Source organism: Copadichromis virginalis, linkage group LG23 (assembly GCF_057382275.1).
Source record: "Copadichromis virginalis isolate Kocher_CV1m ecotype Utaka linkage group LG23, C_Virginalis_male_GT1.1, whole genome shotgun sequence".
Taxonomy (NCBI): domain Eukaryota; kingdom Metazoa; phylum Chordata; class Actinopteri; order Cichliformes; family Cichlidae; genus Copadichromis; species Copadichromis virginalis.
In genome coordinates, this window is record NC_140639.1 from 11,613,278 (window position 1) to 11,637,738 (window position 24,461).

At 43.7% G+C, this 24,461-nt stretch overlaps 1 protein-coding gene across 1 annotated transcript; it reads right to left on the reverse strand.

The window, feature by feature from the left end:
• Positions 1-753: 753 nt before the first annotated feature.
• Positions 754-23,165, reverse strand: colgalt2b (collagen beta(1-O)galactosyltransferase 2b). Its single transcript, XM_085448719.1, has 12 exons — positions 22,859-23,165; positions 11,210-11,320; positions 10,969-11,086; positions 9,803-9,937; positions 9,510-9,714; positions 8,136-8,255; positions 7,732-7,805; positions 7,367-7,473; positions 6,931-7,063; positions 5,525-5,652; positions 5,181-5,387; positions 754-1,910 (listed from the first exon to the last, which is right to left on the reverse strand). Exons 1-12 carry the CDS (start codon positions 23,092-23,094, stop codon positions 1,637-1,639), a joined length of 1,848 nt encoding a protein of 615 aa, XP_085304845.1. The 5' UTR covers positions 23,095-23,165; the 3' UTR covers positions 754-1,636.
• Positions 23,166-24,461: the final 1,296 nt, after the last annotated feature.

The window sequence follows — 24,461 nt, forward strand, 5'->3', positions numbered from 1 at the left end:
ATATGGTGTTTTACAGTAAAGACAGAAGAAGGCTCCCACACTGCTTCTACACATAAAAACACCAACTGCACAGAAAATGAGAGGACAGAGGTGCATCTTCAGGTTAGACTTAAACATAATTCAAGCTGACGGATGTCTGAGGTCACTCAGATCATTTTAAAGTCTTGGTGCAATGAGAGCAAAAGCATGAGCTAAGATGGGAGGAGAGCTTTGTGCTCAATAATCAATTACAGGCTCTTTCCATTTCTTACTCTCTATCTCACAAGATCCCATAAAAACTCCGCCACCCCCACCCTGCTTGCCCATTTCCCCTTCCACCCTTCTCTGTCAGATCTTGCATTTGCAGAAACTATAAAGTTTGGAGCTGAATTTCACTCAGCCACTGAGGTGAAAGACAAATAGTGGAGGACAGTGTAGTCCTGCACATGGTCACCATTCTAACCTTTAAAATTACTGGGAGGTTGGAGCTGTGTGCAGGCTTCACCACAATTTGTGTGATTCCATGAGGAGCAAAAGCCTCGACTTCCACTGGAGGAGACAGCAGAAGATCATGGGAACAAAGTAGCAACGTTGATGTTTGCTGTTCAACCGAATACACGATAATATGCATTACTTAGTGGAAGCTCTGTTAGTCCCACAGGAATAACACACTCACTCTCACACACACACACAATAATAACCTAATTTCTGTAAGAAGACAGACAGATAACATCTGCATCAGTTTATCCTGCAGAGTCAATGAAAACACAGAAATAGAGAAGAAGTTTTATTAGTTCAGCCCAGCAGCACAACTGAACAAAGACCATGTGGACATGAAAACTTTTGATAATCCAGTTTTTCCTAAATATTTAGCACACATAATTGCAAAAGCATGTGTCTGAAACGGCATATCACGCATCGTTCAGGCGTTATGTAGTGTGAGACTGGCGCTCTGAATTCCTAACCAGCAGGTCCAGCCTGCTGCACAGCAGAGACTTTGGGTCTGTTACCCCCCCACGTGGCGAGAAAAGGACTTTTATTTACTTTGTGTGCTTCTGACATCATTTGAAGCAGTGACACTCTTGGGTACGATACATCAGCCTCCCTCCTCCCACACATGTTCAGCTCTATAAACACGTGCATATGTCCACACGCACACGCAATAACACCAAAGGGATGCTGATGGGCAGTTTCTCACGCTTAAAGCTTACAGAGTTGTTTTAGGAAAGCTTTTAGTTTCTTTTATTCTTCCACTAAAACACATCTGTTTTCTTTAAATAAAATATAAATTTCAATTGTGATTTTTTTTTCACACCCTGCAAATGATGCTAGTTGTCTTCCATGTGTCGCTTGGATTTTTTTCAGGCCCAACGGTCTCCACATGCTGAGAGGATGCAAGTGGGAAATAAATAAAGCTTTTGTCAAACGCCTGCTGGCCCTCGTCCCAGTTTCTTCATCCCATCCTCTTCCTCTGTGCGTCCTCTGTGCCTCCTCAGGTAGCAGACAAGGCTGACAGCTCAATACTGCCTTTATCCGTTTGGACACCTGTGCTATGCATGCACAGAGTGTCTGCTTGTACTGTCTTTTCAGTGTGTGTACGCATGGCATTCACTGTGTGTTTTTTCTAAACACGAGTCTTTCTCTTCGAGTCTCCGTATCACAGTTCATCACGCGACGCTCGGGCCGCAGGAGGCGGCGAGTCTCCCGTCACGCTGTTTTGCGCCACGGGCCGGATGCGACCCTGCTGGGCCGTTTTGCGGGCGTGCTGCCGGTCCCAGTCTGTCGCCACGGCATCATCGTCCCAAATGGTGGAGGTCTCGGTGTCGCTGATGTACCCCGGCTCTCCGGTGTAGTGTGTGGGATAGATGAGCAGCGGCTCCACGGAGAAGGCCTTCAGGTCTCGGGGCCCAAAGTGAGACATGTACTCAACGCTGAGAATATAGAGGAGAGGAAGAGGAGGGGCATAAGAGACAATGTTGAAACAAACTTCATGATGATAACAGCAAGTTTGTTTTACTTTGGCTGCAGACAAGAACCCATATTCTTTGTACATGAAGTCAGAGGAGACGCTATATGGATAGAAATATTGCGCCACACCTCTTAATATTTAAATAAAGCACAGTAAAAGTGAATATACAGGGAGTGCAGAATTATTAGGCAAATGAGTATTTTGTCCACATCATCCTCTTCATGCATGTTGTCTTACTCCAAGCTGTATAGGCTCGAAAGCCTACTACCAATTAAGCATATTAGGTGATGTGCATCTCTGTAATGAGAAGGGGTGTGGTCTAATGACATCAACACCCTATATCAGGTGTGCATAATTATTAGGCAACGTCCTTTCCTTTGGCAAAATGGGTCAAAAGAAGGACTTGACAGGCTCAGAAAAGTCAAAAATAGTGAGATATCTTGCAGAGGGATGCAGCAGTCTCAAAATTGCAAAGCTTCTGAAGCGTGATCATCGAACAATCAAGCGTTTCATTCAAAATAGTCAACAGGGTCGCAAGAAGCGTGTGGAAAAACCAAGGCGCAAAATAACTGCCCATGAACTGAGAAAAGTCAAGCGTGCAGCTGCCAAGATGCCACTTGCCACCAGTTTGGCCATATTTCAGAGCTGCAACATCACTGGAGTGCCCAAAAGCACAAGGTGTGCAATACTCAGAGACATGGCCAAGGTAAGAAAGGCTGAAAGACGACCACCGCTGAACAAGACACACAAGCTGAAACGTCAAGACTGGGCCAAGAAATATCTCAAGACTGGTTTTTCTAAGGTCTTATGGACTGATGAAATGAGAGTGAGTCTTGATGGGCCAGATGGATGGGCCCGTGGCTGGATTGGTAAAGGGCAGAGAGCTCCAGTCCGACTCAGACGCCAGCAAGGTGGAGGTGGAGTACTGGTTTGGGCTGGTATCATCAAAGATGAGCTTGTGGGGCCTTTTCGGGTTGAGGATGGAGTCAAGCTCAACTCCCAGTCCTACTACCAGTTTCTGGAAGACACCTTCAAGCAGTGGTACAGGAAGAAGTCTGCATCCTTCAAGAAAAACATGATTTTCATGCAGGACAATGCTCCATCACACGCGTCCAAGTACTCCACAGCGTGGCTGGCAAGAAAGGGTATAAAAGAAGAAAAACTAATGACATGGCCTCCTTGTTCACCTGATCTGAACCCCATTGAGAACCTGTGGTCCATCATCAAATGTGAGATTTACAAGGAGGGAAAACAGTACACCTCTCTGAACAGTGTCTGGGAGGCTGTGGTTGCTGCTGCACGCAATGTTGATGGTGAACAGATCAAAACACTGACAGAATCCATGGATGGCAGGCTTTTGAGTGTCCTTGCAAAGAAAGGTGGCTATATTGGTCGCTGATTTGTTTTTGTCAGAAATGTATATTTGTGAATGTGGAGATGTTATATTGGTGTCACTGGTAAAAATAAATAATTGAAATGGGTATATATTTGTTTTTTGTTAAGTTGCCTAATAATTATGCACAGTAATAGTCACCTGCACACACAGATATCCCCCTAAAATAGCTAAAACTAAAAACAAACTAAAAGCTACTTCCAAAAACATTCAGCTTTGATATTAATTAGTTTTTTGGGTTCATTGACAACATGGTTGTTGTTCAATAATAAAATTATTCCTCAAAAATACAACTTGCCTAATAATTCTGCACTCCCTGTATTTGGTTTGTGGTGTGTTTATCTTTTTCAAAATCTCACTTACATGAAACAGACCAGGCAGTTCTAATCACACGTTAAAAGCCCGTTAACACTCCACAAGGACAGTGAAACCCTACACCTTTATTAGTGCTGAAAGGAGCTGCTGCCTCTTCCACACAATGAGGTCTTTCACTCTGGCTTCACTGTCAGATATTCCTCTTTCTCCTGTTTTTGTGTATTTGTGAGCAAAGACGGGGATGGAAGACAACAAAATCCCACACGAAAAATGGAGCTGATAACCCCTGCTGTTTACGCGCTAGTATCGTACAACACATGGCACTTTTTCCCCCGCACACTTTTCCACATTTCCCTCACAAACTCTCTCACTGTTGAATACACACAGCGTATTTGTGTAGTAATCTATACACTCCACGCTGGACACACATCGCCATATATTTATATAGTAACACACACACTTGCACAGTGTTCATCTTATGCACACCCCCACACTGGGAACTCTATCAATGGGAATCCTGTCCCTCTTTCCACAACCAGCAGGAAAAGCCGTGCTGGTCTACATTCCTCAAAGAGAGAGGAGGAAGGGGGTGGAGACGTGGGTGACACAGGGACGCAGGAGGTGTACAAAGAAGTAAATTTTGCAGAGGAGAATGTAATAAAGCGCTAAGGAGAACGTGCAAAGAATGGCGAAAAAAAAGGAGAGCCAAGAAGAGTGGACGCCACAGCGTGGCAATGAAGGTGCTACGCTAAAATAACGGGGGGGGGGGGGGCTGAGCAGGAATTCCCAAGGTAAAAAAAAAACGAAAGAGAAAAGCCAGCATTGTGTCTCATGTAAGGCACCGTACCCAGTGAAACCCCAGAACAATCCCAGCCCTGTGGGCGAGGAGCACAGAGAGGGGGAATGAGCTGGTGCTGGTGAGAAAAGCAAAGAAAACGGGACAAGGGAAAGTGAAAAATGATGGAAGCAGAGACATTACAAAGAACATAACAGACAGATGTTGTGGTTCACCACCAGAGCACAAATTAGAAATCTGCACACTGCCGTGCAGTCTAAAAATCACAACAGAGACATGCGCACGCGTGTCCATGTCTATGTATAGATAATTACTGCATAGAAACTGCTTTATTTCTGTGCTGCTTCATTGCCCTTTGAGTATGACTTTTTATGCATAAACTGGATCCACGCATGCCAAAAGTCCATACACTTTTAAATTTAGCCTTGGCTATGTAATCCTCTCCACGTGGATCACCTGATCTACTCTTAGGTAAGAGTGCAGTGCACCTGCGATCATCTATTTGTGGTCCTCAGTAAATATTTGCCTGTCTGTTCAGAAACCAGACCGTCTAAAGGGTCTTTGTCTGAGTATCACACAGAGGCGTTGTGTCCTGTACCGTTGTGCAGTCCTTAAATAAAACCCTCTTCCTCTGCATCCCATCCATGTTATTTACAGTGTATCAGATTAAGCACATTTCACGTAATCGCTGTAATTTAAAATTAAAGAGGAGGGTCGTAAAGACAGACTTGGGGTGTTTGTTGAACATGATGGGCAGGAACTCGTCAACAGGGAGCATCTTAGGCAAAGGCTGAGCAGCCAGCAGCTTTCTGGCCCCTCGGTGTGACAGTGCGTAGCCGAGCGTCCAGTAGGAGTAGTCAGCCTCGACTAGGTTGTTTACACCCTCCACTGACCGCTCTGGCTGCTGCACCTGCATGCGTTTACGGCCCACGTAGCTGAAAACAGACCAAGACAAATGCAGCTTTAACCAGGCTTCGTTTAAATGTGCTCGAATGACACGCATTCATAAAAATAATGAAAAACCAGAAGATTTCTGATCTGAATATAGCTAATGTCAAGCAGGTGATCTCACATCAGGTCCCAGTCCAGCTGGGTGTTGTCTGTGTCATCCATTATAGCCTGCAGCCGTCGCTTAAACCTGGGCTCAAACCTCACGTCATCCTCTAAGACAAGAACCTTCTGGAGGTCACGCTCCACCACCTGATGGTGACAAAACACAAACACTGGGGTTAAAATGAAAGCATGCCACGAGTGCTGCTCTCCTTAGATTGATTTTTGGCCATCGTTTTCTGCGGTGACTGTTTTTTTAAAACCGAAAAGCTGAGTCACCTTAACTCAGTGCTGGTTTTTCCTCGTTTTACTGTAGCAATCAACGATGCTGTGTCTGTCTGTCTCTTCTTTGGACAGTCATGAGTGCGATTAACAGCTTACAGCCATACCACCCTGAGCACACCTGAACGTGTCTGATCTCAGAAGCTAAGCGGCGTCAGGTCTGGTTAGTATTTAGATGGGAGACTGCCTAGGAATGCCACGTGCTCTAAGATTTCAGATGGGGGGTGGCGACACAGCAATGGCCACTCTGGACCAAAATTGTGCAGTTTTTGTGCTTTTCATTGCGACTTCTGAGCCACATGGACACCAAAACAAGTGGTGTTCATGTTTACTTCTACACAATGCTCAGTCTTTTGCACATAACTAGTGCACTGTCTTGTTTCCATATCATTTTGTTCTGTCTGGTATTGCACTGTCTTGTGTCTGCATGTTTGCAATTTGTTCACACTTGCACTTTATGTAGTCCTGTGTTGATTGTCTGTTATATGTAGCACCAAGGTCTTGGAGGAACGTAGTCTCGCTTCAACTGTGTACTGTATCACTGCACATTGTTGAAATGACAAAAAAGGCACTTGATTTGACTTGATCTGTTCATGTAGGTCATGAAGTCAGGCACCAGTCTCTGTACATCAAATAGCTCCCTATGTTTCCTGCTCCCTCTGTGAGCTCTTCTCAAACTTACAAAGCACCTCCTTTTCATAGTGTTACTTATTTAATCAAAGCCACTCAGTCATGAGAAAAAGAGATTTCACAGGTCTACATAAAGCCTTGTGAAAAATCAAGTACACTAGAGGATTCAGCACTTTCCAGTTTCATTGTACTATTGTAATAGAAATGACTGCGCAATGACAATAAAGAGTTATCTTACTTGAAACACCACTTTAAGCAGCAGTGACAGCATCCAACTACAAATATATTCGATATAATATAATATAAATATATATCAAATGATCTCAAAGTTTTTTCTGTTAATTAATAAATAATTATATTAATTTTAATATCAGAGTGTCAGACACCAGCTACTCTGAAGGAATTAAGTATTCAGTAAAACAAAACTTAAGCAAGTGGAATCGATGCTTTTAAGTTTGAACACTTTTACAGAACCTTCTTTATCTGATTTAGTGCTTTTGCTCTCCCTGGCCTCACCTGTGTCCATATAGAGTGATGGCTGAGGAAGCAGCCGATCTCCCCTCTGGTCAGTACCCGACCAGAGTACGGGTCCTTATAGCCTGGCAACATCTCTATTCCCAACCTCTGCAGCTGGGACGTATTCAAAGCCCTGAGAGAGGGAACAGATTGAAAAAACGATGAAAAACATCATATATCTACAGTTTACACTCACTGCTTTGTTAGTCATCAGTAAAAACAGCCGCGGTGTCGTGCAAATAAACACAGGAAAAGGGACTAGAACATTCTCATTTGTGGATTAAAATAAGCAGAGGAGGAAAAACCAGTCAAGTGTATTTCTACAAAAGCAAAGTATCTGTAGCATAAAAACACGCTTTTGTGACTAAATTAAAGAATGTATGGCTTGGATTTAATCATCATCGAATTCATGGATAGGTGTTTGTCTGGAACGTACTTCCCGTCCACTGCGTCTATCAGCGTGGAGTGAAGCCCCAGTGCGGCCATTGTTTTCAACATCCTGGTGCTTCTGTCCAGCCGGCGCTTGAGGTTGATCAAGAAAATCTAAGCAAGCAAAGAAAATAAGAGACATAAGAAAAAACTGTGAAAGTGCAAAGAGACAGTTTTGGTTGCACTCTTGTTCCTCTGGGCAGAGCCAGCACTCACAGAAAAAATGATTTTTAACCATAAACATGAAGGATTTAATCATTAAAATGTGACAGTATAAACTAATGTACACTATATATAACATTTTGCTCTTAATTTACATGTAATCAGATTACTCTAAGTCAGCATTCTGGGCACAAGCATTTTTTAACTCACTTCATCAAAGCCCATCCTGCTCTGGGGGGATGGTGGAGAGTACAAATACTCGGACGGCTCGATATCGTGGTCAACTGTTGACACAGAGAGGAGGGAGGTGAAGGGTTATAACAGGATAAACAGGATTAGTAAAAGCCTGAACTTCCTCTTGATTGTGATGGTTCATTTGATTAGGCTCATATGAAAGCTCAGCAGAGGGAGGAGTAGTAACAGAAGTCAAAGGGAAAGAAAACAAGAAGAAATGGGGGTGGCATGGATAAACAGAGCGGGGAGGGCAGCAAGATCGCAATCATGGAAGGTCATGGCGGTCAAGAAAGAGAAGAAGCCAGGCTGAGAGGCGGAGTAATCAAGGAATGACAGATAGCAGTCACAATAAGTGTGTAATAGAGTGTGTTTGTACTCACTCAGAGCCTCTGTGATGGTGTGTATGAAACTCTCGCTTTCATCTTCAACATTTTGCTGTGCCTTGAGAGGGACGGGCAGGAAGCCATAGTGCTCTCTGTTACACACATACATCTGCACACCTAACACACACACACACACACACACACACACACACACACACACAGGGATGTAAACATAACCTCTTGACCCAAATTAGACTACTTGGGGCCCTCGCCCCTCCTCTCACGTGCACACAGTAAATAATCTCTGAAACCAAACAGAAACTCTTCCCAATCACAACCTGAATGAGAGCGAGAGGCTGCACAGGCTTGAAATCATATAAATACACTGATCGGGCAGGACATTATTACCACTGACAGGTGAAGTGAATAACACTGATTATCTCTGCAGCCGTCAGTATCTATAAAAAGGTCCAGGGAAGGAAGAGTGGCGACCCAGCAACAGGGTCATGGGCGGCCAAGGCTCACTGAATCACGTGGGGAGCGAAGGCCGGCCCACCAGCAGACGAGCTGCTGTTGCTCAAACTGCAGAAACAGTTCATGCTGATAGAAAGGTATCAGAAAAGTTTGAGATGTTGACTCCGCCCCCAAATTCCCCAGTTGCAGCCCAAGGATCCATGGAATCTCCAGCTCACAGCTAACAGGACCGAGAGGATCTGCTGCAAACATTGGTATCTGCACAAGCAGATACCACAGCACAGCTTCACGGGTCGACTGGAGTCCATGCTTCAACGGGCAACATCTCTATTCCCCACCACAGTATTAGGCAGGTGGACATAATCGGTCTTATCAGTGTATGAGCTGTTGATGGTGCCTTGTTTATGCCCAAACATGTTTCAATGCTGCAGAACGTTTGAGATTTTATTACATTTGTGAATGATTCCGGTCTAACACGTGCAGTGAAATAATGCACAACTGCAGGCACCTAAATGCACAGCTATACATGCTGAAACAAATTTTGAAGAAGACGTCTTTGTTTCTTTCTGTGTCTTCGGGTTTGCATCTGTTAGTGCTTTTCCTTCTTCCAGAAGATCAATCCTAACAGTCGCATTTGTTCCATATCGGATTATGCAAATCCACAAACACTGATTTGGTTGCACACACTTACAAACCTCCCCCATGTTCAGCAAAGAAGACACGTGGATCCATTTATCTTACTCTCTTGCTCATTTACCTTAATTTGACGCATGTGCATGAAACCAATGAAACGCTCTGTGTTATACAACAGTAAACATCTGCACAATAAAAAAGTTTGCAAAAAAATGCAGGTGCATGAATGAAGTCATAGATAGCTCAGAGTTCAACACGGTGAAGCTGCCATAAGGCATTTCTCTCCTTTTGTGGTCTGCTGCGAGCAGGGAGATTCAAACTGACCTGCTTGACGTGCCGAGAAGGCAAAAACCATGATGTCATCAAATGCCCAGCTGTAGTCTGGGTGAGGGGGGTAGAAAGCCAGGTCCCTGCTGGATTCACGACGCAGGTCCAATAGGAAGGTGCTGTGCACCATGGGAACAGGGAAGCAGCCGAGCCGCTTCCACTCCCTGATTGGCTGGTAGTCTGGGGTTCGCTTGTAGTAACCCTGACATGAAGGACGGAGTTTAAAAAAACGGCAGGCTAATTAATAAATCCGGATTAGTGGATGGACGGAGGGTTGAATTTAACTGTACCTGTGGAGTCATGCCACACCAGAAGTTAGAGTAAAGAGAGCGCGATTCTAACATGGGAGCCACCAAGGTTAAGTTCTCCGCCATCATCAGGTTCAGCACGCGAGGATTAGTCAGCAGGTTGTCGCTGTCCACAAACTGAAGAGGAGCAGGCGAGAGCAATTACAAACAAAGAACACGAAACATGAAATTACAGAGATTTCATATACGCAGATGTTAGCTTGAACACAGTCACAGCTTCTTCAAAAAAACAGCACTCAAAAATTAATTAACCGTCAAAATGTAAAAAGCTTTAACTGATATATTTTACATTGTACATCAGACAAAACAAACCATTTAAATATAAAAAGTAATTTTACACCATTGTGTACACATCTAAAAATGATTTAATGCTCTCACTGCAAACAAAGCTAAACATAATATCACTTCAAACACACAAATCACATAAACGTTAGCTGTTTGGCGTCTGCTTTACACATACGGCACACTTTGTTATTAAGTTTCTGTCAGAGTAAAGAAGTTAAACTACAGACTGAATCCCTGAGATATGTTTAAATATCGTCTCAGGTTTTCTACATGATAAAGAAAAGCTGCTGTAGTGAACAAAAGGCCTCTGTTAGCACGACTATTTGGGCTTAGAATGCAAGAAATTAATGTGTCTGTGAAATAAAAGTTCGTGCTGATTCGCAGAAAATGTCTTTCTTTTTTCTCTGGACCCATTGTCGAACAAAAAAAAATGACATTTCTATAGTTGATCGTAAAAAATGGAAATTTCTTTTGTTTTACTTATTTACTTTGGTGCACATAAATGAGCTACACAACGCCTTTATCGGTAAAGCTGTAAACCCCCATTAAAAATCAGTCCTAAGTTTGAGCCCTCTTTCACATCCTAAAAAAGCTATCAAGCAGGTCAGATTGGAGTCCTTGCTGGGCTGATTCTGGTTCACGGGCCTTATGTTTGACACCCCTGCCTTTAAGGATCACAGCAGCACACAACCAGCCACCAGAATGATCCACTGGTGCAAATGTCATTGGCTGATTTGATTTTGTTCTGAGGTTTAATATGGCTGTAAGCACTCAGCGGGATACTGGCTCTGCTTCTAGATTCTGGGGAAAGAGCTTCAGGGTAAATACCTACTGCACATTTAAATTTAAACTAAAGAGGTTACCAGGATGTAGTCAGCCCATCGTTCCCGGGCGGCCTTCAGAGCAGCCTGCCTTAGCTTCATTACATGGTTGAATCTGGAAGGAGGCCAGTGTTTAGGGCCCCATTCGTCTGTGTAGGACCTGAGAGAAAAAACACACTTTTTCAGTGTCCACTATCCCATCAATGGGCACAAATGACTGATGAAGAGAGGAGGAACTAGACTTGCTCTAAACAGGTCTGATGAGTAATTCTCGTAGATTTACCTCGGCTCCTCCATCGGTCTCCACTCCACGTAGTGGTAGACGTGCTGAGCTCTCTTCAGCCATTCTCTTAACATGGCGGTGCTGTTGTCCACATTATGGTCTGTCGCTGCCCTAAATGACCAACGCAGACAACACAGGACTCCATTCAATGAACAGCCACAAGTTCAACTGGAGAAACAACAGCACAGCTTGTTCACACGCATCTGCTGAACACTTCTCCTGAGCACACCACGCCAGGACTGTTTTCACTGTGCAGAAACAAGAGGAAGTGAAGAAGAGTCGAACACAACGCTCAGAACTGCAGACTGTGGTCAGCTTGATGTAACATGGAAGAGGTAGGTACTCTCTTCCATGTCAAGGGAAGAGTGTTTCTTCCTAAGTACTGTCCGTTGTTACAGCAGGCAGTTTCAGTGTTGCAGAGCCTCTTTGCTGCCTAATTAACTGCAGTGCTGGAGAACAGGCAAAGTCTCATGAGTCACCATGCAGGGAAGTGTTACTGCAAGCCTACCATAACCCTGCTTTAAGCCTGACTGCTAGGTTTTGAACAATTATTAGCGCTGACAAAGAGAATCATTAAACCACTCCAACTTTGGGCACAAAGACTTAAAAAAGCAGGAATAACTGTAGCTACAACTGTCTTTAGCTTCATTAAATTGTGAATGTTGATGCAATGTTATTGGAGCAAACAATAAAATGTTACAATGCAATTACTTCTGTCAAGCCTCACCCTAACCCTAAAACATGTCCAAAGTTATAACTTAAAGAAAAACTGTTTATGATATGATCCCATATGAATACATAAACAGATTTAGACCCCGAAAAACAGCAGAAATACCTGTAAGCATCGGGGTGTCACCCCTGTGGTTTGCACTCTTTCTTTGCAAAGATTTCCACTTGAGCTAACAGCTGACTCAGAGGAGACAGTGTGACTACTGTATGTGTGAGCGGGAGCTTGTGTGGATATATAAATCTGTGCGAGAGATCTTAAGACCATAAACATGCCCTCGTTGTAGTTTTTGCGATCACTTCACTTTTTGGGGCAGCAGAAAAATAAACGTCACCTGCCACAAACTCACTTTACTTTTAAAATGTCACTTAAGGAGGAGAGGTCAACAGATCTGGAAGCAGAAGCCATTTGAATGTGTGTGTACAAACACACACAGATGGAGTTTTCCACTGCTTGCTGTAATATTCCCTACTGTACTGTCTCCAAAATCACACCCAGTTTTAGTCTGGATGAACAGAGACAGAAACACCAACACGCCCAAACTTGTCTTCTCCTTCCATATTTCACACACACACACACACACACACACACACACACACACACACACACACACACACACACACACACACCTGCTCTCTGTACAATAAGCATTTGCTTACATGCTCATTATCTTCATATAATTACATGTAAATAAATTACATCCGTGAAGAAAACAGATGTGCAGTCTTGCATTGTACACGGAGGTTAGTCCGACCATCAGGGCGAGCTTATGTTTGGGCTTTAAGTCAACTTCAATCGGGCCAATAAACTCTCCGTCCGACATGAACAGCTGGAGAGAACCACAAGCTATATGATCAATAACTCTAACAGCATGTGTGGTGTGTGCACGTCAGTACTTGTAGATGTGTGCGGCAGACCACGAGGATGTTCAGAGCTGTGTTTTACAGCAGCATGCCTGTGTTTGGACATTTTAAATATACCCGTCTGCCCGAGTGCGTCGAAAGTCAAACGTAAGTAAAAGCAGGTGCACAATTCTAAGCAAGAGAGCAACAAAGGCAGAAAGAAGCTCTTGATGAATAGCTGCTGAACACACTGAAACACCTGGTAATAAGCAGATGTGCCCACACATTACACATTTTTTCATCTGCTAAACAGCATTTCGCTCCAGGACATGAATATGTTCCCACATGCCAGCTCTGACGAACAGATCCAGCTCCAGGCGAAAGTTTGACAAAAATAACAATGCGAGGCACGAGAAACGGGGACGTAACGTACAGGGAGCACGTGCACGGATGGGACACGAACGATAGGCGAGATGCGAGGAACGAATGATTGAAAGTGAAAGGAGAAGAAAAGTGGCTTTGTGTTTGGTAAACATATGCTGTAAAAAATCATTTTAAACTGTTTTCAGTTAAGACTGAGCACTTTAGTGAATACCTCACAGAGCTCATTAAAATCACTTCCAAACCAAAGATTGTCCTGGCTTTGTTTTGCCCACACCATATTAAAATACTAATGATGCTTTTGTTCAATCTGCAAGGATCTAAATCTCTGCAGAGTTCTATTTTATTTTTATAGGCTCTTTTTGGCAGGATGCTGTGTCCAGGTAACCGGCCAACTGAAGGTTGATGGGTGTCTTCAAATAAGCAGCAAACAGTCTGCAGCCTCTTACAAATGGTTTGGAAAATATGGGAATGACCGATTTTAGAATAATTGTCCTCTGTTAAGAGGAATTTGTAGCTAAAGCCTAAAAGTATACTATACATACGTTGAATGTTACTTATTCAATAGCTGGTAGAAACAACTTTGGCTGTAAGAACTCAAAGAAACTGTTTTCTGTGTGACTTTATCAGTCTCTCTCATCACTGTGGAGGAATTTTGGCCCACTCACAAAGTTGCTTCAGTTCATTCATTGAAGTTTTGGGGAATTAATTTATGCACAGCTCTTTGACTGTCAGCTTGAGGTCTGGACTTTGGTCCGCTGCAGCAGCTTGATTCTTTTCTTTTTCATCTGTTCTGCTGGAGATTTGCTGCTGTGCTTAGGATCATTGTCCAGTTGTATGACCCAGTTTGGTCCCAGCTTTGACCGTGGGACAGACATCACACTTGACTCGATATATACAGAGGATTTCATGGTCCACTCGATGCCTGTAAGGTGCACAGGTCCTGTGGCTGCGAGACAAACTCACGCCCTCCACCACCGGCTTTACAGTTGATACGAGGTATTTGCATCTCCACTTGGATCTATCCAAAGAACATTGTTCCAGAAAACTTGCAGTTTTACATAGTATGACCCAAACTGTGGACTCTGAGATGGAAATCTTGAGGGGTTTTTTTCTGACCTTCATCATCTGACCTTCAGCTCAGGTCGCTGGCCTTATGATTAGGATCATTGATAATGTTGTTCCTCATTAGTTTTGTTGGCACTGCTGGGTGCTCACACTGACTGAAGATCAGTTAATGAAGTGCAGTTGATTAGCAGCACCTGCCTGTGTTTCACACACTGATTCTGCAGCTTGGCTGTTCTTCTTGAATAAATAAAAAGACAGTGTTTCTATTTATGTGTTTCTATTTATCTGAGGTTGTATTTTCCTAATGTTAGACCTGCTAAGGATTATTTCTATAATGTCCTGATACATAAAACATTAGCATTTATAGTATTTTTACAGTAACCGTGTGCAGCATCACAGCTTCCGTCTGGGTACATAAATACAAATTAAGCTATTGAGAATGATCCGCAGCTGCTTTAGAATTAAGTTTGCTTTCTGACTCTTTCCCCCTGAAACACATCCTGTTTGGCTGCCGCTCCTGCAGCCCAGCCCCTCTGAGCACTAAGAGCTCCGAGCACACTGTGATTTTCCATTACCAACATTGCATCTTAGTGTTCCTTATGATTTCTGAACATGAGAAACTTAGCAATGTATGAATCCAAGCACCATGTGCACACAATGTGCACATGTGAAACAAACAGACCGAGGCTTCTGTGTATGGGGACACAGAAAACACACTTACCCAGAGTCGACCTCATTTTCTGCTCCTCATCACGTTTGCCGAACAGCCGGGGCTCCAACTCATTCGATCTTACTGCATTCATTCTTTATTACAAGGCAACTATCATCCTTTCTGGTGGATTTCCTCTACCTTTAGGCTGGATCAGCGAGACCTCAAAGAGCCCCTGCAGTTTCTTTCAAATCCTTCAGCTGTGCTGAGATGATACTTAAACCTCTGCAGCTTTTTGTCCCTCTAGCTATGGGAAGTAAGATAAAAATGGATGTGCAGGCGTTGATGCACAGGGATGCAACACGATTCAATAACTGGGTAAATGCAACAATTTAGGATCTTGGATTTATATCCCCCTTCTTCATCATTCCATACCCTTTTTATTTTCCTCTCTTGCCCGATACTGTCCCCTCATCACCGTTTTTTAAGGTTAGGGTAAGCTGCAGCCTCATTATTCTGTTGCCTGCAGCTTTGGGGTTAGGCTCAGCATCTGGATAGCACATGCTTCCTGAAGCCTCACCTACACATCCCATCACTCCTTCTCTCTATCACTTTATGGAAGATATTTGTTCTTCCATAAGAGCTTTTCAGCAATCTGCCTTTTAAACTTTAATCCCCATTGGACCAATCACGTGCTGCATTCCCATCTCATACGGACCCCAGATTTCATGTTTCACAGGGCTGGTGTAAGAGCAGTGGATTAGTGTAAAATAAAGCAATCAAAGTAGCACGTGCACACAGTGTTACACGTGAGACAAACAGAGTGAGGCACGACAAAAACAAATCATTTTAAAAAATGTTCATAAAGGAGTCAAAAATTTAAAGACTCTGGGCAATGTTTTGTAATAACATTGCATAAAAATGATTACCAACATTATTTCACACACTCTTCCTTATGGTTATCCAAGCCAGAAAGGTGAGCCAGATATTCTGACTTTAAGCACAGAGGCTTGACTCTGAGATTGGCCCATTGAGGTAAACACAGTTCTGAAAGGCCCAGGAGGCTAGTATCAGCTGACTGTTTATTCAATAAACTATCTAATATCACTGCCAATAATGACTGGGTGCTGCATTTAATTAGGGAGTAAGAGTACCTCTTACAGGCGTGAACACTGATGCCTTTAAAACATAATAACTATGATACAGGGTGTGCTTCTTTGGGTTGACTTTGCTATACAGTCCGTAGGCTGACGTGGCTGTCGGCTTCTTGATGGCCCGGCGGGGCAAAGGGGAAAGGGGTGGGGGTGGATGGTCAGAGAGAGATGGAGGAAGAACAGAGAAGAGTAGGGAGCGGTGAGCTGAGACGTCTGGACTGAAATTCCTCATGACTTTCAGGGTCAACAAAAGTACCCAAGGCCAACAGACTCACACTGTAGTGTAATTTCTGGCATTCATATTCAAGGCTCGAAAAAGATAGTCATCAAATGTTAGAGAAGGACAGCACTGAAGCACAGAAGAAATGAGCCCCTCTCATACAAGCCTGCAGTCTGAGAGCAAAGCGCTCTACCTGAGATCTCGACAAGAAGGATTTGAAATTCATATGGTTCTCGCTTTAATATCATGTAAAGGTCAAAGGATTCTATCATTCAATCTGCCTCTACGCATGAAATCATGTGACATGTGATACACGAGTTTTCTTACCACGGCAGTTACAGAGGCCAGAGCCCACATATACAGAAAGACATCCATTCACATTTTAGTCAACTCAATAAACTTATAATTATATAATTATCTCAAAATGGTTTAAAGTGAAGTACATAATTTTGCTTTTAGATCCTGTTTACATGTAATTAATAATCATATATTATAAACTAATACAGTTCTTGCGTGTGCATCTGTCCTATTTTGGTCGTCCTTGTGGATCAAGCTGCTGACTGAAGCTTCTGAATCTGAATAACTCAAAAGAATGCATGTATGAAAGAGCTTTGACAAGGGAGCAGCTAGAAGTAAGACATGCATTTAAAGCGGCAGCAACCAGCAAATATACTACAACAAGATGATACACTAAAAAGTGGCAATCCCAGGCTCTAGTATGAAATTTTCATGATTTAAAAAACTCATAAGACAAAGTTTAACTGATCAGTTTCACAGAATTATCTCAACATACTGCTCTATATGCTGTTGATATGACTGTGTATGGTTGCGTATGTCTCCCTGAATCTATTTTTTAAACTCACAGGACACCATCTCAGTGTTCACAGGAAGCTATTCTCAGTTTTTTCAAGTTAATCTCAGGTGAGTTTTGGCTTTTTTTGGCACCAAAACCCTAAATATGTGCTCTAATGTTACGGATATGTAGAGTTAACATGTGTAAACGTGTAAAGTACGTTCGGCCGGTGAATTACATCAATACTTTCTTACTGTAAAAAGAAAAGTTGGAGGTTAAAATGAACAGAAAGACAGAGAGAGAGAAAATCAGCAAAACGTTGAGATGGAAGAAGAGATGGAGGACCAGAAGGATGTCAGGGAACAAGTGGAAAGGACACAGTGGGGCAGGAGACAAGTCAGTAAAGTGACGCTTAAGTCTAATGAATATCATACTAGTTATGAAAATGTTTTTCTAAATTCTTTACCCGACTAATTCGTTCTTGCCTCCCTCTGAATGTCCCTCGACTTCAACTAATCTAATTTCATACTCAGGCCTCCCTCATCCTATAGACAATACCAAGCTGCCATTGTGTTTAGGTATTTGCAAATTCTACTGCTGGTGTGCTGCCAACGTCTGACCATGCTGCTGAGGTGCTGCGGAGCACATGGGGCATCTAAGCAAGAATTCACCATCTGGAGTCCAGCACGGGAACAATCATTTCCACTCCGGGGGGGGAGAGAGAGCGAGAAAGAGAGCTTGAAGAAGAGGCTGAGGGATTGGAGAGTAAATCATCTTTGTTTATTTCACTAGATTGAACAAATATGTCGATGCTAGAGAGAAGACATTCCCATGAAGAGCCTGTTGCTACGGGGCCAGTCTGTTATCGGGTAAAATATCGGCTGCGTCCTTTCAACTTCACAGAGAGTTGGATGGTAAGGCTGAGCGCGGGGCTGGCAAAGATTAACCTTCGAAGTTACTGCGTTTAGAAAATAGTCGGAGGGCCACATACTGTAATAACTTCTACTAATACCACCTAATGGGCTGGTGTTAAATAAAAGCCCTGTTTCCAGAAAGCTTTCAAGATGCAAGAAAAAATGTGACCACGCTAAACATGCATCTTGTGCTCAGATCAAATCGGTTTAGGATAACTTCACGTTTGCAAAGCAAACTGTGCTGCAGCTGAGAAGAAAAGAGTTTCGTCTGCTCCACTGAGTTTGTGTCATTACCAGCTGCTTATCTGGAAAATGTCACCTTGTGTTTCTGGAATTTATTTTAAAAAATCAGAGCAGATGTTTGAAGAGATTTTAAAGTTTCCCATGGACTGGATGTGACTGCAGTTTTCAAGTGATAATGAGTGGGAGGTAAGAGATGATCATGGACTGTTTCTGGCTCACTGTGGGCCTGGTGGTTATAAAGGGGAAGTAAATGGAAAACTGGGGCAGAGCCAAAGGAGCAGAGTGGAACACACAATCATTATGTGTCTAACAGAACACACACATGTCCACATCAAACACACAGGGTTGATGTGAGAAGAGATGCTGTGCACATGCTTGAAAATCCAGTCATACTTGTAGCAGAACTAAGGAGATCATTAGACACACTCATATTTTTCCTTAGTAAAAAAAACTTGGGAAATAAAAAAGCACTTTTCTAATCATTCACAAATGCCCACGCTGTCAGCGCTAACTCACAACAGTTTATCCCGTCCTCAAAATTTATTCCATACGCTCGGAGGAGCTGCTCTTCTGAAAAGTCCCGCTCTGTCCCAACAAAACCAAGAACAATTTCTCCTTCACTGGTGCAATTCCACAGAGGAATGAGCCCCGAGGTAACACACCTGGCACGGCAAATCTGCTCCGCGCTCCAAAACCGATAAACGTCTAAGCCCGTTTTATTCTTTCCACTTTCCTCCACTGTATCAGTCAGAGGGAATATAAAAAGCCTGGTGAGCAAAGGGCTAAAAGAAAGAAACTATGTACTGATAATCCTGCACAGCATCACAGCTACACTCAGCTTTTACTGGACAATATGACAGAAAACTAGTTCTGTACTGTGAATGCAAAGAACTGCATTCGCAAGAGAATTTTGTGTGTTTGAGCCAACAATAACACAGAGGAACTTTAACAATCAACGCCTATAAGCAGGCACGTGGCGACAGAAGGAAGGAAGAAAACGCTTTCAGCAGGAAGAAACCTCTGCTGCGACCTGTTGGGGGTGAGAGGATGGAGAATGGACAAAAGCTGCACTGGGGAAGATATCGCCAGAGATGAATAATAACTAATAAATGAATGTAGTGAATAAACCAGAGAGGGAGATGTATTATTACTACCTAACTCTGATTGCATATGTCACGTTATGTCACGTGACGCACATCGGATCTTTTCGTGATGTCATAATGACATGATAGATCAAAGATACCGTGGCATACCTGGCAGGATCTCCAGAGTACACGGCACACTGTTCACCAAGGCCTTCAGCATGTATTCACACAGCCGTGGAACATTGCGAACTTTTACACTCATGGTGCCTGAGGCTTTTGGGTACATGAGGACTTGCAATTATCTCATTATTTAGAAAAAATAAAATAATAGCTGTGGTTGGCTTTTTAGCGTTCCCTGTTATTTTGCAGCTGTGCAATATTTCTATCAATGAAATGTAATGACAAGAACTGCTCATTATGTTAAACGCTATAAAAAACATACCACAAGGACCATTCCCCATTGTGTCTGAGTATAAAGTGCAGTGATGGTCATAAATATGGGTTAAGTGGCTTTACAGGATAATAAACAACACGACATTATGAAAGTGAAAAAGAGAGTCCCCCTGGGAAAAGGCAGCGATGCTGGCGCTCTATTTTCCAGATTGGGTCCACAAATCATCACGACCTCCAACTGAGCACCTGGGAAAGCGCTTCAGATGAACACAGCCTGCAGGCAACACACAGCCGGCAGCCAGCGAAAAGCAGCATTAGCAGGAAACTAATAGGAGGCTGTGCTGAGTTTGAGGTTTTTCATGCATTGTGCATCAAACATAAACACAGTTCAGTGTACGGGGAAATCTCCATCGCCTCCTTTGAAGGTGAAACTCTTAAAACTTTTAACTGGCCAAAGATAAAGCATGAAGTAATCTCAACTCAACCTTGTTTCCTCCTACTGTTACAAGAAGCATCAGAAGAAATACAAGCAATCTAATTTCATTGTTTCCCGTCATGTCCGTGCCTATAAATCACAGAGATGGCAACGCCCTTGATGAGTCACTGAGTTTGACGCTTAAATCCAGTTTCTCTGACCTTATTGTTAGCCTTTCTAAACATCGGCACATTTCTCTTTCAGTGCCCGAAAGGAGAAAAACAACAAGAGGATCGAGGAGAGCAGATTTGGTGGAGCTAGTGTGGGAATGTGGATTAACTAACCTGCTACCATTGTTGACCACCTTCTCTCTGCACAGCTGCCCCCTCTCTTGCTAATTCCCTGCATTCTTTCATTCTTTAGCAGCGGTGTGAGAGCTTTTTTCAAGCCACTGCCACTTCTCTGTGAGACCTGTGCCCGCTTGTAGGGGGAAAACTTTTACAGGCGGGCAGTTTTGTCTGACCTTCCCAAAACTGGTAGAGAGTGGTGAAGATCTGAGCGGATGATCAGATTGCCATAGAAACTGGAATAAAATGAAATGGTCATCCCAACATCCACAGCCCTGTCAGGAGAAAATCTTGCATTAGAAATAGCTGTGTGACCTTACCCAGATGATTTAAAGCGGACAAAAATACTTGAAGATAAAGGATTCAAAACTCTAAAAGCTAAAGAAGCTTCTCAATTTGACATCATATTTTATGTTATTAAAAAGCCGTGGATCCAGTGGAAAATATTTAAGGAACAAACAATTTTAGATTTTTTTTTAATTTAAGTACCGTGAGCTTATTTTACTGAAGACTAGAGAGGACTCTCACTTAAAACATTGGTCTTTCCAGTGTCTCCCTCTAAAAATCACCTGAATCCTTCACCACCTTTCCCGATCTGTTCCTATTGGACTGCATTTTATGAAACGGGTATGGAGAAAGAAAACAGTCCTCTGTGGTGTTCAAGCATGAAGATTCCGAGAGCGAGTACAGTGAGGAACACCGTGTCCCCTCACAAAAGTGAAGCTTCACAGCCACAAACTTTCCCTTTAGGTTTTATCACTTGGCCCATAGACAAGCTGAGGATGGTAGTAAAGCACACCAGCTACGCTCCGGGATGGCTGTGCAACATTAAACCACAGAGTCTTTGGCTCTTACCTTATGGGAACTCCAAACTCATGTCTCTATTTGTCCAAGCAGTCCACAGTCAAACATATAATATAAAATAACAGCTCAGATGCAGTAATGTTGAGGTCATCAGAAGGAATTTGTGTTACTGTTTTATTCTCAAAGTGTTTGCATCACCCATCTATCTGAGGAGCTTCGGACACTCTGATGTTTGGGTTTGAAGCTGTCGCACAGCAGTAATGAGTTTTGTAAAAAATGCTGTAAAACGCTCTGACGCGTATTTATGTGTTTAGGGATAACTGAACTACAATTGGGCATTCATTGGGCGGTTTGGCTTACACGATGGGTAACAGTAATGATGACAGCAGAGAAGCACAGAGCTGCAGTGAAACATGTCATTTTCCGGACCGACTTAACCACACAGACACTTTTTGTTAACTTAGAAAAATAAGAACTTTATAAACATTAAAACTGTTTCACTGTTTCCAATTACTCCTCCTTCAAATTACAATAAGGCAGCACCACATATTACAGACTCAGTGTTCTGGAGGTGTTGCTCAAAGTATTATACTGTTATACTGTTATACTTATACTGTTCACATCCTCTTACATCACCAGATGGATGTTAGTGGAAATATTTTAATCAGCTGCACCTAAAACAGACGTGTGTTAGGTGCTGTTATGTTTCAAGAACGTAAAGCTTTTTTGTGCTTCTACTTTGACTGCAAGGTACAGAGATGCCTGTCGTAGCTGATGGGGCCCTAAACCACTCACAAAGCCATGGCATCTCAGGCACTTTGCTGTGTAATGAAGCCTCCCTCCTCTTTGTGAGTCCCTCTAGTGCCTCTGTGTATTCTCCTGAGGGTCTTTCAATTAGACTCTCTGCAAAGAAAAGCAAGACATTCGGCAAGGGAAGGCTGGGAAACAAAGGAAAACACCGAAAGCCGGAGACCAATGCCAACAACATTGCAAAGCTTCAACACAGAGCTGTTTCTATCTGCCATTTCACATGTTTTGCACTTGGATATTTAAGCCTGTGGAAGCCAGAAATCACCCATCTTTGATATGATCCATCAGCCCGCAGAACCCACATCCTGGGTACACACACACACACACACAGTTTACGCATGACTTCCCGTCCTGCTGTCAGACCAGCTCAGTGTTTCCTTTTATCCCCTTCACCTGCTTTTTATTATCACAGTCAGCTCTATGAGACCAAACGGAACACAGGACCTCACCTGGGGTGAGGCCCCTTCATACCCGGCAGCCCCGCTGCTTTAAAGCCCCGTTTCCGCAGGTTTGTGCTGAATCAGACAGAAGGAACCGTGATTAAGGGTTAAGTCGAACCTAACATGCACAGCAGCCCTTTCATCTTCTCCCACAGTGTGCAATTTGGATGCCGGCAGACACGCGAGTTAAGTACATCATAAAACTCTGCAACAGGTCTCGGAGGTTTCCAAGAATTAACGCGCACACCCGCTGCTTCTCGTTACAGATGCTCAGCATCATGTAGCTCCTGGGTGTGCGCTGAGAATCTACGGGCCACTGCCCGAAATAAAACCAGGGTTTGCAGCCTGTGAGTGCGGCTCTCACCAGATCGCTATGCGCTCTTTCGGGTACTCCAGCCTCTCGATGCAGCCCAGGTAGTATGGCAGGCTGTGCGCCGCGTTACGAGCCACGATGGCGATCATAACCTTGGGCTTCAGCAGGGAGGACTCGGGCTTGACCTGCTCCTGCACCGCCGTCACCAGCTCCGACACCCCGCCGGGCACCAGAGCGCACAGCAGCGCCCACAGCACACCGGCTCCCGCAGTCCGGGCAGCTCGCATCGTCGCTTCCAAAATCCGCCGCGAGTCCAGAGAGTGAGGCAGAGAGAGAGGAGTGAGCCGAGGATCAGCCACGCTGCCACTGGGAGGGAGGGAGGGAGGGAGAGAGGAAGGAAGGTGTGGGTGGGTGTAGGTCTCCACACCTCCTTACTCCTCCTACATCCCCGAGGGCTGCTGCTGCCGTGGAGCCCTCATCAAACTTCTCAATTTACTCATAATAATCATTATTATCCAGAGTCTCACTGAACACCTTGGATTCTAATAAATTGCCTCCTTACAGTAAGCTGATGATTCTTAAATCATCTCTATCAGTGTTTAGGGGCGATCGTGGCTCAAGAGTTGGGAGTTCGCCTTATAATCGGAAGGTTGTCGGTTCGAGCCCCGGCTTGGACAGTCTCGGTCGTTGTGTCCTTGGACAAGACACTTCACCCGTTGCCTACTGCTGGTGGTCAGAGGGCCCGGGGGCGCCAGTGTCCGGCAGCCTCGCCTCTGTCAGTGCGCCCCAGGGTGGCTGTGGCTACAATGCAGCTTGCCATCACCTGTGTGTGAATGGGTGGATAATGTAAAGCGCTTTTTGGGTCCTTAGGAACTAGAAAAGCGCTATATATCCATTTAGTAAACTGGGGTAAGTGAGCCCCTATACTTCTCCTCATTTCTCCTCATTCCTGCACGTTTTCCTAAATGTTTCTTTCCTTTTCCACGTCTGGAGCCTTGACAGCCTTCTGGATGCCGCAGAGTTGGAGACCATGAAGTCATCAACTCTGACATCAGAGTGCTGCACTTCGCAGAGTGCTGCACTTTTTTCCCTCTGAAATTCTTACAGCACGGTGCAAAACTCTGCAGCCAACCCGAATCTTTTATCATTTGTTAGAAAAATGGCAAATAGAAGCATTGATTTACTCAAACATTTAAACGTAAACGGAAATATAGTATATGAGACAAAGGCAGCCCTTGAAAGTGAGCAGCAGTGATGTTTGGTGTGAGCAGCTCTCTACCAGCTCTCTGAGGGTCTTCAGGAATAGTTCTCCAGTCTTCTTGAAGGACATTTAAAGCTCTTCTTTGGATGTTTTTGCCTTTTTCTCTGTGCTCTGTCAGAATGACCCCACATTGCTTCAGTAATGCTGAGGTCTGTTGTACAGATGGCTGCAGACACTCACTGTTGTACCTCCCTCCTGACTTTCTCCATTCGCACTGATGATGGTTTGAACTAAAATTTTTAAATGTGGATTCATCTGTCTGTCAGGCCTGTTTCCACCAACTTTCAGTCCAGTTCTTGAGTAGTAGCTCAGTGTTCCAACATTCGAAAGAAGGGACTGCTCTCCAGGTTTCCAGGTTTCAATTAGCAGTAAATGGATGAGCTGAAGGTTCAG